Source organism: Trachypithecus francoisi, unplaced genomic scaffold, assembly GCF_009764315.1.
Source record: "Trachypithecus francoisi isolate TF-2019V2 unplaced genomic scaffold, Tfra_2.0 Lachesis_group13, whole genome shotgun sequence".
Taxonomy (NCBI): domain Eukaryota; kingdom Metazoa; phylum Chordata; class Mammalia; order Primates; family Cercopithecidae; genus Trachypithecus; species Trachypithecus francoisi.
In genome coordinates this window covers 4671522-4683292 of record NW_022681458.1, presented here as the reverse complement: position 1 = coordinate 4683292, position 11771 = coordinate 4671522, and the positions used below count along the sequence as shown (strand labels likewise).

The 11771-nt window shown below is 46.5% G+C and overlaps 1 protein-coding gene across 6 annotated transcripts in view; it reads right to left on the bottom strand.

Moving 5' to 3' along the window:
* Window positions 1–7414: 7414 nt before the first annotated feature.
* COL6A3 (collagen type VI alpha 3 chain) overlaps window positions 7415–11771 on the bottom strand; it is a 92476-nt gene continuing 88119 nt past the window's right edge. For 5 of the 6 annotated variants that reach the window (XM_033229777.1, XM_033229780.1, XM_033229782.1 and 2 more), the window contains 2 exons: window positions 8962–9126; window positions 7415–8217 (listed from right to left, as the gene is read on the bottom strand). In XM_033229777.1, coding sequence (XP_033085668.1) covers window positions 8177–8217; window positions 8962–9126 — 206 coding nt within the window. In that variant the 3' untranslated portion in view covers window positions 7415–8176. The remainder of the gene's footprint in view (window positions 8218–8961; window positions 9127–11771) is intronic. The other variant, XM_033229783.1, reaches the window with a different exon arrangement.

Below are 11771 nucleotides of genomic sequence, written 5' to 3'. Positions count from 1 at the left end.
GCATACACATGAACTTATACAGGCGCAGTGATGAACGCAGTCCTCCCACATCCTCCCCACCAGAGCCCGAGGCCCTCAGGTTCCTGTGCCTCTCCACAGGAGTGGGTTTATTTAATCTAAGAGGGATTCTGTTCTTCTTTTTTTTTTTTAGTCTCGCTCTGTCACCCAGGCTGGAGTGTAGTGGCATGATCTGGGCTCACTGCAATCTCCACCTCCTGGGTTCAAGTGATTCTCCTGCCTCAGCCTCCCAAATAGCTGGGATTACAGGTGCACACCACCATGCATGCCCGGCTAATTTTTGTGTTTTTAGTAGAGACGGGGTTTCACCATGTTGGCCAGGCAGGTCTCAAACTCCTGACCCCAGGTGATCCACGGATTCTATTCTTATTCCCAACACTGGCTTAGAGGCATGCGACCCATTTCCAACCAATGGAATGCCAGGGGACATCTGCAGGGGAGCTTTCTGGAGAAAAGCCACAGAAAGGATGGTCTTGCTTCTTCCTTTAAGTATCATTGTGTCCACATGAGACTGTCTTGTTACCAGCCTGAGAGTGGAGCCCAAGCTGAAAATAGCCCAGAGAGATGGGAACACCTGAGTCCTTGATGGTGTCTTTGACTCCTCCCACAGCCTGCGCTCTGGATTTCTGTGAAACGGGGACACCCAGTGACTTCATGGTCTAAGCCGACACGAGATGGGGTTTCAGTTCCTGGCTGCTGAGAGCATCCTAACACACTACACACCACAGCCCCAAGAATACTCTGTCCTTCCTGCTCTCTGTTTTCTAAACCATGAGCAGCATTCAGCACAGGTGATTGTTCTGTTCTTTCTGACACAACTTCTCCCAACACTGTCCATGCATGACACCTGTCTCTACTGATTCTCTTCTTATTTCTGCAAACACTCCTCCTCAGCCTCTTTCACCAAGCCTGTCTTCTCTGCCAGGGCGCAGAGAGGCCTTTCCTGACTCCCTGTCCCTCTTCATCTACACTCTCAAACAAGGAAATCTCACCATAAATCTAGGCTTCGAATATTGTATATTTCCAAACTGCTGAATGTATATCCCTAGCCCCACCCTCTCCTCTGAACTTCAACTGCCTTCCTCGTATCACCACTTGAAAGTTCAATAAACATCCCAAGTTCTAATACGCATGACAGAAGTTTTGATTGACTACCCCGCCCCCTGGAAGAATCACATGTCACACCCAAGACTGCCTGGCTCAAAGCTCCCAGTGGCTTTCTATCACATTAAAGTAAAATCCACAAGCTCCTTAGTTATGAAACAGTTATGGGATGTGACTTGGCCATTCTCTCTCAGACTTCAACTCCAAACATTTATCCACTTATTTGCTTGGCTCCAGTCACACTGGCCATCTTGCTGTTTCTCAGACATGTCACAGTCATTTCTCTACCCAGGACCTCAGATCCAGCCCCTCTCTGGATTTGGAATCGTCCTTCAGGTCTTCTCAAAGGTGGCTGTCTTGGGATTTTTTGTTGTTTGTTTTTTGTTTCTTGAGATGGAGTCTCGCTCTGTTGCCAGGCTGGAGTGCAGTGGTGCAATCTCGGCTCACTGCAACCTCTGCCTCCCGGGTTCAAGTGATTCCCCTGCCTCAGTCTCCCTAGGAGCTGGGATTACAAGCATGTGCCACCATGCCCAGTTAACTCATTTTTATTTTTATATTTATTTTCTGTATTTTTATAGAGAGTTTTCACCATGTTGGCTAGGCTGGTCCTGAACTCCTGACCTCAGGTGATCCACCTGCCTCGGCCTCCCATAGTGCTAGGATTACAGACAGAAACCACTGTGCTGGCTTCTTTTTCTTAATTTTAATTTTAGTTTTTAAATTTTAGCTCATAAATCAACTCTTCAGAAAGGCTTGTCTTAAACACGCAGTAGCTCATCAGACAGCCTCCACTGCAGCTCATATGTCCTTATTTACTGAGGGTTTTGTGTGTTTGCCACCTACTTCTCTTGCCATGTAAGGAACACAAGAGGAAGAAGTGTGTGCTGTTCACCCCGGTGTCCCCAGTGCCTTGTCTAATACCTGGCACATGTTAGGTGCTCAGAAAATGTTTGTTGAATAAGTGATTGAATGAAAGACTGTGTACCAGTCCAGGCTCTAGGCTGCAAGTGACAAACTTAATCTGGTTAACATATGAAGAAAATTGAATTATTGGAAAAATATTGAGCAGTTTATAGCAACAATGGGAAGGCTAGCAAATCAGGTTCAGTTCCACAAATGGAAAGGAACAAGGGAGCTGGGCAGCCCGAGCCACGGCTGAAATTCACAGACACAGCACAGGCTCTGTGGCTCTTGCTGGAGCCCCAAAACCACTGGCCACTGGCAGGGTCCTTTACCAGACGTTTTCTGACCCCCATCTGGTAGAACGCTGGGCATACCGCGGGCGACGGTTTAAGAGCTCAAAAGCTGTGCTTAATGCATGAATCACCTCATTTCTTTCCATCAGAGTAATCAGGAGTGGACAATTTGTCTATATTACCATCCTCATCTAGACAACCCTCTCTAATCAACTTCATGTTAAAGACACTTCCACTTCTATAGGTTCATGTTCAAACTGGCTGACTGCTGATGCTGTTTATGTCTTGCTCCTCGGCCCACCTCTGAGCCCCCCTGCAGCTGTGCTGGCTGGTTCCAGGTGTGCTGACAGCACTCCACCTCAGTGGCCCACATCACTCTGCTTCTCTGCCGAGGACTTTTCTAGCAACAGTGTGTGCAGGGTAGCCTCAAAATGCTGGTGTGTAATGTCCCCAGGTCAACGCCTGTGAGTGTCAACTTGATTGGATTGAAGGATGCAAAGTATTGATCCTGGGTGTGTCTGTGAGGATGCTGCCAAAGGAGATTCACATTTGAGTCAGTGGCCTGGGAGAGGCGGACCCACCTCAGTCTGTTTGGGCACCATCTAATCAGATGCCAGTGCAGCCAGAATAAAGCAGGCAGAAGAACGTGCAAGGACGAGACTGGCTGAGTCTTCCTGCCTTCATCTTTCTCCCGTGCCGGATGCTTCCCGCCCTGACACATCAGACTCCGAGTTCGTCAGCTTTTGGACTCTTGGACTTACACTAATGGTTTGCCAGGGGTTCTCGGGCCTTTGGTCACACACTGAAGGCTGCACTGTCAGCTTCCCCACTTTTGAGGTTTTGGGACTCATACTGGCTTCCCTGCTCCTCAGCTTGCAGACGGCCTGTTGTGGGACCTTGCGATCGTGTGAGTCAATACTCCTTAACAAACTCCCTTTCATATATACATCTATCCTATTAGTCCTATACCTCTAGAGAATGGTGACTACTACAACCTCCACCCAAAAAGAGATGAGGGTCAGTCCATAAATGCCCAGCTTTCTGTTCCTCATAGCATTCTCCCCAATTTCTCAGTGGGTTTCCAGGGGGACTGAGCCCCAGTTGCTCTCAAGGATAACATGCTTCTTGTTAATGCACCATCCCTTGACTTGCCCACTTCTTTGTCTTGCTTCTCAGTGGCCTCATTTGTCCTTCCCACACACCTTCCCAAACAAATAACTGCAGCCAAAACTTGGTCAGGATCTGCTTTCGGGGAACTCAAAATAAGGCTGGTTTACAAATGACGAGTCAACCCTTCAACAACAGCTCCTATCAAATGTGACTGTTTTAAATGGAGTCTTTCAAAACAAATATTCTTTCCTAGATATACAAGTTCCACCAATTTCTTTTTATTTTGCTATTTCTGTTTCTAACATCTCTTATAAAATTCATGTAAATGCTGGGAATTTACTATTCTCTTGAAATCAAACATGCATAGCCAGCTCCCTTTGCAGATGCCCAAATACCTTCTCTCAGATGACCTTTTTGCAACAGCAGCATGATTTTCACAGAGACATCCGACATAGGCAGGAAAACAATATCAGCTTTCCAGGTTGAGCGATACTTGGGTGGTGTCCCCATCGTGCACACAGGCCCTTGAATCGCTGGCCTTTTCCCATCACTTGTGACCAAATGCCTTCAAGCTTTGACAACTAGATTCCAAAATACTACTTATTTGGTGTTTTGGTCTTTAGCAACTTTATGCCCACCATAAATTTGGGTCGAATAATCGGGAATACCATGGAAAAGGATTTCTGAACTGGCTCTGCATGGGGTCTCGGGAATGCTGAGGGGTGGCCCAATGCTGGAGAGCATGATTCCAAGAAAACAAGAAGACCCCAGGAATTCCATGGCTCTTACAGCGGCTTACCATCAGTATTCGGCTCCCAGGGAAGGGGAGGCACGGGCAGCAGCAAAGCTCAGACCCAAACTAAACCGAAGAGGGATATGGCAGAGGGCAGCCTCTGGACCGGGACCCCTGGCCTGGCAGCGTCGGCAGTCCCCAGCTTCTCTGGAAGCCACACCCAGATAGGTGGAACCCTGAGAGCCTGGCTCAAGCAGAGCAGCTAGGTCCCACTGGAAATCTGACCACCAGGGAAATTTGGCGGGAAAATACGAACCATCTCCTAAAAATGAATCGCCATGGGGGAAGAAATTTAAAATGGTTCTTGAGGGTTCAAAACACTGGCTTTCTACAAAAAGGCTGGCACCCATTCATAAGTGCTGTGATTTCTTTTTAATCATGCAGAACATTGTTAAGAGGGAATAAAAGTAGAAAGCACTTGTTGTATTTAAAAACCCAGCAAAGCTGCTGCTGAAAGGATTGAGATGTGCTCACAGTTGAGCACAAAGACATCCTCGTGACTCGGCCTTGGAGCCCAGGCAGGCCGTACTCAGCCCAGGCCACCTTCTGCACAAGCCCTCAACATGTGCCAGAGTCCCCAGCTTCTCCAAGTTCTTCCCTAAGCCAGGGCAGCTCAGGATAATGAGAAGAGATGGAAAAGACTACAATGAAAGGAAGGAGAAGGATAGAGACTCGCTGTCTGAGAGTGATGGAAGGTCTTGGGGAGGGTCATGCAAAGGGCATGCTTTGTTCTCGGAAAAGACACATGGCTCAGATCTGACTTCCAGAGAAACAGCCAGAAACGTCTAGAGAATGGCAGTGAGGGTGCCACAGGAGCCAACCTTGGAGCTCTCGAGGGCTTCTGGGTCACCAGAATCCTCCATTAGAACATAGCTGGGTGAACTGGACCACTCTGACCCTCTGTTTCATCATCTCTAAAACCAGAACAATGACCACTACTGAATGGCACCACCTAAGATGTGGGTGAAACACCTAGAACAGCACCTGACCCACAAAGGCTTCTGGATAAAGGTGTGCTGTGTTCGTTAAGGTCACACCAGCTGCTAGAACAGCCCAAGACCTCAGTCTCTTACCTCAATAGAAGTTTATTTCTTAGTCACAAAATCCAAAAGAGGTGTTCTTTACTGGCAGGTCACCTTCCACAGGCCAGGCTGGAGGCTTCCCCAGAGAGAGCTGAGCGGATATTAGGATCAGGGACATGTCAGGGTTCAAGGAAGGACACAGAGTCCTTGGCATAGTCTGGCAGAAGACGCGTCTTGGGAAGAGAAATCCACGAGCTGTCAAGAGGTCAGGAATCCTGCAGCTCAGATCATGTTTTGCGGAACCCTAAGTTAGAACAGATGATGCAACGAGGGATTTTGTTTTATTTGTTCTGTGGGAATAAATGGAAAAACTGCTCATCCACCGCCTGAGCACCTTGCGTTACCCCCAGGTTAGCAGCACACACAGCTTAACCAGCCACTCACCTGGACTTCCGTCACTTCCTGCTTCTCCTGACTCAGGTGAGACAGTGGGTGTGATTGTCCCAGCAACCTTGAGCAGCCCAGGGACATGTACATAGAAGCTATGCATGGATAGAGTGAACCAAGAATGGCAGGGATGGGCATGCTGGCAATAGGAGGTGGAAAGGGAGAGAGGGTTCCACCTCTGGAGCCCTTGGAAGTGAGTCTCCCAATGATGGGCCCTGCTCCAGTCTATTGTAACATGCCTTGAGCAGACCATCTAGGTATGTTACAAATATTGTGTCCTACTCCTGTCCTTGGGCCTGACTACTCCCCCGAGTTCTACACATGAGTATCTGCAGGTCTTTGCCAAGAACATTTTCTTACACCACAGAAGGCCCCTTCGTCAGCGTGCCTGCAAGCCAAGAGGACCAGAGCATGAATGTCTCAGTGACCCGTGGAAACTTCACCCCAGCTCCTTCACCCCTCTGCTGGGCTAGGAGGCGCAGTGCCACAGGTGCTCCCAGGGTTTCCCCGAGGGATTAGGCTCTGGGCACCCACAGTGGACGCTGACTATATGCCTCTTAACAGTGCTCTCCCCTTCCTTGTCTCACTCTCCATTTCTCAGCCACTCTGTGACTTCCTTCACCTCCCAAATAAACCACTCACACCCATATCCTTAGTCCCAGGAGCTGCTTCCAGAGGAACCCAAAAAGGAAAACCAGATTGCAATGCTCATTTTAGGTCCATAGCAGATCAAGTCAATACGGAGGGATCCCTTGGGAAGCGCAGCACTCGGTCCATCGCTATGGGAGCTGGGCCCAGAGCCCTCTGCTGCTCAAGTTCCTGTAAGAGGCTGGTGTTGGGTGCCTGGCGGATTCCACTTTCCCAGGGTTGGTCACTAAGGGCCACCGCTCAGAGCACACTGACCTCAGCACACCATGGTAGCTGCTGACATAGAAGAGGACTAGGGAGGAGGTCATGGCGGCCTTGTGAGGACTAAGTGGCGCTTCTGAAAAGGGCCACACTCCTCTCTCCTTTCCCAATAGACCAACTGGCAAATTCATCCCCTGATTCCACATAAAACAGTTTTGCTGACACCCAAGTTTCCTGTAATTCCGCCCTCAGCACTTGTCAGGACATATGTATTTTATCCAATAAGTTGTTTCCTTCGTAAGTGGAACTCAAGTGCCACCTGAGCATGCATGTGCTGGTTTCTTGTATTATTTCTAAAGACAGAAAAAAAAAAGTCTTTAAGAAAAACAAAAAAATGAAAGATCTTGTGCTTTGTCTTTGAGACTCCAGGAAAGGGGTAGGGGGTTGTGGGGAAACACTGAATCTCTCAGCCATTGTGAGAGGGAGCAAATCAACCCCCTGGGAAAGGATCACTGTGGAGAGGAAGAAGGGAGGAGGCTGAGGCTCTGGGGGCAACCAAGAGTTAGAGGAAAAGATGGAAGCCAGCCTGGCTCTGAAAATCAGAAACAATGCCAGGACCCAGCAGCAGGAACACCTTCCACTTGGCCATGGAGCACGGGAGCGTGTGGGGCTGAATCCACAAAGTGGGGGATGCTTGTCTCCACCTGGTCTCTTTGCACACTGGCTGATAAAGCTCTTTTGCCTCCTCCACTGGAAACAAAAGGGTGTTGCCCAGGTCCATGGGACCAGAACCAAGCTCAGTGTCCCGAGCCTAGGGGTGATTCTGATAATCGCTGCTATGGAAACAAGACAGCCAAGAATGCCACACTCAGGAGACTTTCAATATACTTTATTAAAAAGTTTCTTTATATAAATTTCCTAAAAATTTTAAAATTAAAATTAAATCCCCTCCCCCCTGCACAAAAAAAAAAAAAACCACACACACACACAACATTAGAGGAATGCCAAAAATATTCTCTATTACAACTTTTTTTAATTCTTTAATTGAGGCATTGGTCCCAACGGTGCATATAGATTAAGGGATTTTGCTTTCTTCTGAACTAGATCATTTGTTAGAGGCTTTAGAAAAAGAAAATTAGCTTGAAATCTAATCCAGGAAATTGGGGGCAGGGAATGAAAAAGTTGGTCTCTTGTTTCTCCACGATACACAGGCTTCCCATCTAAAGTCATGCTTAACTAAAAGGGAAAAAAATGAACCAAGCAAAAGTATATAGAGTAGCCGTGACATCTGCGTTATTTTCTAGACTTTACATTTGCCTGCAACAGGCATAACATGAAACTCCAGAGGGAATTTGAATTGATAGGAATGTTCACATAAACACCAGCAGTGGCTAACTGTTACACAACATTCAAAGTATTCGAGAGAACTGCCTGGAGACGGAGAGCGAGGGTCCACAGACACATTAGCACCATACTGATAGGTCATGCAGCAGGATGTTCCCTCCCCAGTTCGAGTGTAAATCAAAGCATGAAATGATACAGTGCAAGGGAATCTACACCCGGAGCTTCTGCAGAGACGAGTTGGCGACGGCTGACTCCTTCTTCTTCAAGAGGTATATGATGTTGGCCAGCCACGCTTAGGTTCCCATCGCATTGATGACTCCAGGTTTGGCAAGCACTGAGCGTCAAGAGAGGGGGTGGGTGGGGTGGGATGAGGTGAGGAGTCGAGAGAGGAGAGGAAAAGCCACATTACTGACCCAAAAGGGCACTGTCATTATCATGACACAGTCCCGCAGCCTCTGGTTTCCATCACCTGTCTCACTTTTCTACTCAGTACCATCAGTGGTCCTCTGTGACCTTCTTGGCCTGGGGCCTGGGGATGTCTGTGAAATCTGATTCCATTCTTTTGCCCTGCACCATGTACCAGGCCTTTATATGAACAGAACTCTCCCCATTCTGGCACTGACCCCAGGGTCTGTTCAAAGTGTTTATTTTATTACCAGTTGAACTGAGCAATACAATGGAGATACTGGATGGCCCCAGTGACAACATTGTTATGTATAGGAAGCAAAATTATTTAAAGATAAATTTGTGGGGGTTATTGATCTTTGGTGTTTTCTGTAGTTGTTCATTATATTATTTTGGCAGCAATCATTTTTGGTGTAATATTTTACAAATAACAGCAACTTAATAACATTTCTGAAGAATGACGAGGGACAGGTATGTTTTTAGAAACCCAACATAGGAATTCAAAAAGAAATGTCATGGGTTGTATTTGAACCTCTTACTTATCCGGGGATACAATTTATCTTCTTTTTCATATGTATTATAACTGCACTTCTACTATTTTTCAAGGTGACTTATTGCCCTGAATCTCTTCTCTTATTTGCAAAAGCCGTAAACACAAGGAAGAATCACTCACCAGGAGCGCAAACCTTTTCACATTCTGTCTGTGATCCAAATTTGTTTTCGTTTCCGCCACAACCTCCATACCAGAATCTTGCACAGCTTTTGGTGTTTGGATCATAGTACCATTTTAATATGAAATCCCTGCAAGTTCCTTCGTCTTTTGGCAACTTGCATATATCTTTAATAACAACATGAGAAAAGGACATTAATGAGAACATGTGTGTTACTCTGCTCCCAGTGCCAGGGTTGATAGTTTGATGAACCTACTGTGGGTACAAGGAGAAAAAGGAAGAGCTTTCTTCCAGGTGAAAACTCCCTAAACCTGCTCAAATTTCCATTTCCTCGCTGCCATATGGACATAGGAATCACTTATAGCACTGTGAGAGACAGATGAAATTGTATCAATGAAAGGGCTTCGTAAACAGCACTCAGGATCCCAAATGTTGGCAATGGTTATTGAATAATTTTAAATGAAATGAATTGTTTTTCTCCTTTCCAATCACTGGGCCATTTGCCCTCCAAATCCTTCCATGTTAAATCCCCAGAAAAGAAACCGAATTTTAAAATCTCAGGGTTTTATATTTCTTGGCAAAAAGGAAATTTGATTCTGTTGGAATATAGATAAAAAATAAGGTTCTACCTTTCATTACAAGCCAAGTAGACTGAAAATTAAAGGTAAAGCACAAAAGAAAATCCTTTATGAGTGTGTGTGTGTGTGTGTACGCATGCATGTGTGGTAGCCAAGGGCCTTTGTGACCTGCCAAATGAAACACGTAAAATGAAGAGCTAGCACCGATGTAAAATTCACGACGGCAAAAATGTCACAGAGCAGAGCTATTTTGAAGAAGAGAAGCATTCTTTTTCCAGTTAAGGAAGTTTATGTTTTAAATGCACACGTCTGATGTAGCCCAGCTGCAAAGTAAAGCGAAGGTCCCCTCGACGCCTGGAGAGAAAAGTTTATAGTTCACACACAGCACGACTCCTGTTTACAGAGTTTTCTGGCAAACTCCAGATTGTTCTGGGAAAGAGAAGCATTGATGTCAACTGTTATCTGTAAGTTTGAAAACGTAAACCTTCTTTCTCCAAAACTCCCCGGAGCCAATAATTCTGCATGTTCCTGTGAGTAGCTAACAGGCAGGAATTATCCAGCTCTCCCCACAAAGGGCTACTTCTCCACCTCCTTTGTCCCCAGCGAGGCAGGCTGCTCACAGCTGCGGAGGTGGTGAGCAGCTGTGCTCCAGATAGATACCGAAAAGGACAAAGAAAACCTAAGTCTTCAGTGGATAATCATAGCTTGGATCACTCAGGATGGACCAGACTCAAAGGTGCATAGGACTGAGGCTCAGAATTGGTCTAAAACATTTCCTGGTTGCTGCTATCACCCAATGCCAGGCTGGTGGCTGGTGGTTCCACAGTGACAACACCTCCTCGTCGCAGACCCTCTCCGGGCCCAGAAAGCCAACAGTTCCCCAGAGAGCCTTTGAGGACTCCAGGAAGTCAGAATAAAATGAAGACAATTTACAAAAACAGCCTTCTTTCTCTCAAATATGCCAATAACGGAAGGAAAATGCCGGCTTTCAAGGAAGGTCCTGGGGGGGACTGACAAGGCAAAGGTTATTTAACCATCAAAACTTGTTCCTCATTTACCGGTGGGTTCCCTGTTAGAATGAAGCCCGCGTCAGATGATCTCTCTATTCTTCCTTCCTTCCCAGAGTGTTGGTCGATGGACCCTATTTGCTCTATTTTATTTGTTTCAGGTGCACTTCAGTCCTGACCATCTGTGTTTAGCTGTTCAGTTCCCAGTCCCCTGGGCTCTGCTGAACCAGTCACGAGAGGTCTGCCCAGACCCTTGGACACCCAGCCCACAGACGGCCTCGCAGCAGCATGCTCCACTCCCTGTCTGATGGGCTTCTCCAGCTTCCTTGGATCTCCACCCTAACCCTCTAGTTCCACACCATGGCACTGGCGTTTTCTGCCCTTATTTCAGTGAGAGTCGCTGCTGAGACTCTAAGATTTACTAGTGGAAAATAAGGACACTGTTACTGTGGACAAGCAGATATTTGGAAAACCGAGAGAAATATATTAGTGAAGTGAGAACCCAACACTATTCAGAGACAAAAACCTGGACTTCTCCACTTCTGAAGTATGAAAATGGGGGATTTTATGTTCTTAAGAAGCCTTCTAATGCAAACTCCACATCATCTTGACTTCTGAGACCCATCGTTTTGACTGGACTCTCCTCAGCTATGAATGTATATGTTAAAGCAACTGTTTTAAGCAAAAAGAAGAAGAAGAAGTATTTACATGTCCTGGAGTACAAAGGGAGATGGCTTGCCCTCGTTGAACTTAACCTGGACTTTTCCCTCGAACCACCTGTCTTTGGATGAAATGGTTGTTCATCTTTTCCCTCTGAAATAAGTTTGCCCCCCAGGCATAACCTGTAGGAAGCTAGAGCCTTCTCTTTATCTGAGAGGAGTGGTTGGCTGAGTCTTCCTTAATTTGCTCTTCCTTACTATTGAGAACCTAATGGGAGCCTAAAAGACAATAGGGACTGAAAAGTATCCACAACCTTCCCCAGTTTCCTAACCTAGAATAACAATGTACATAAGTTTGCTTGGAAAACAGAGAGGTAAAAGGCTGCTTGACTCAGACCACTGTCTGCTGAAACTTCCTTACTATTGGTCATTGGGCTTCAGGAAAGCATCCAAATAGAAGAGAGGAAATGGAGGCAAGCACAGTGTTAGGTTAAGACCCTGTTCTGGGAATCCCACCTGTTCCCAGAAGCCACAGGTGCCTACCTAGAATATCCTAACAACAACCATT